At 28.6% G+C, this 500-nt stretch overlaps 1 protein-coding gene across 1 annotated transcript in view; it reads right to left on the reverse strand.

The window, feature by feature from the left end:
• Window positions 1-306: 306 nt before the first annotated feature.
• LOC147617456 (cholesterol 16,22-dihydroxylase CYP90G4-like) overlaps window positions 307-500 on the reverse strand; it is a 9,030-nt gene continuing 8,836 nt past the window's right edge. The window contains exon 9 of the mRNA XM_086775438.1: window positions 307-435. Coding sequence (XP_086631564.1) covers window positions 307-435 — 129 coding nt within the window. The remainder of the gene's footprint in view (window positions 436-500) is intronic.

The following is a 500-nucleotide window of genomic DNA, read 5'->3' on the forward strand; positions in this document are numbered from 1 at the left end:
GACCACCTTTCTCAATTATCTGATCCCACCTGCTTTTAAAAAAAATAAATAAGAAATGTGTTAATTTTTTAAAACCTATTTATGGAACATCTATCTACTACACAATGTGAAAATAATACTATAATTTTTTAACAGTCTTTTTCACTAAATCATGAGACATAAAACCAAATTTCCCAAATTGAAAATCCCATATTTTTCTTAGACAACTACAATTGAGAATAAGTTTCTTTTTAACAAAATGCGATTATTACTCAAATTAAGAATAACTATAAAAAAAAATCAGTAGTGCTAAAAATCAACAAAACATTACTTGTAAAGAGTGACAAGGTAGTGAATGAATATGGAGACTTCGAATTTGGTCATGCTTGATCCCAGGCAGCTTCTTATTCCTCCACCAAAAGGCATTAAGAAGATAGGATTATTATTTGCAGGATCCTGCTAATTGAACCAAATTAATGGGTTATTAAAAAAAATCATTAAACAGAAACTCCACTAGACAT

Source organism: Cibotium barometz, chromosome 36, assembly GCF_041138505.1.
Source record: "Cibotium barometz isolate CiBa-2024 chromosome 36, ASM4113850v1, whole genome shotgun sequence".
NCBI lineage: Eukaryota > Viridiplantae > Streptophyta > Polypodiopsida > Cyatheales > Cibotiaceae > Cibotium > Cibotium barometz.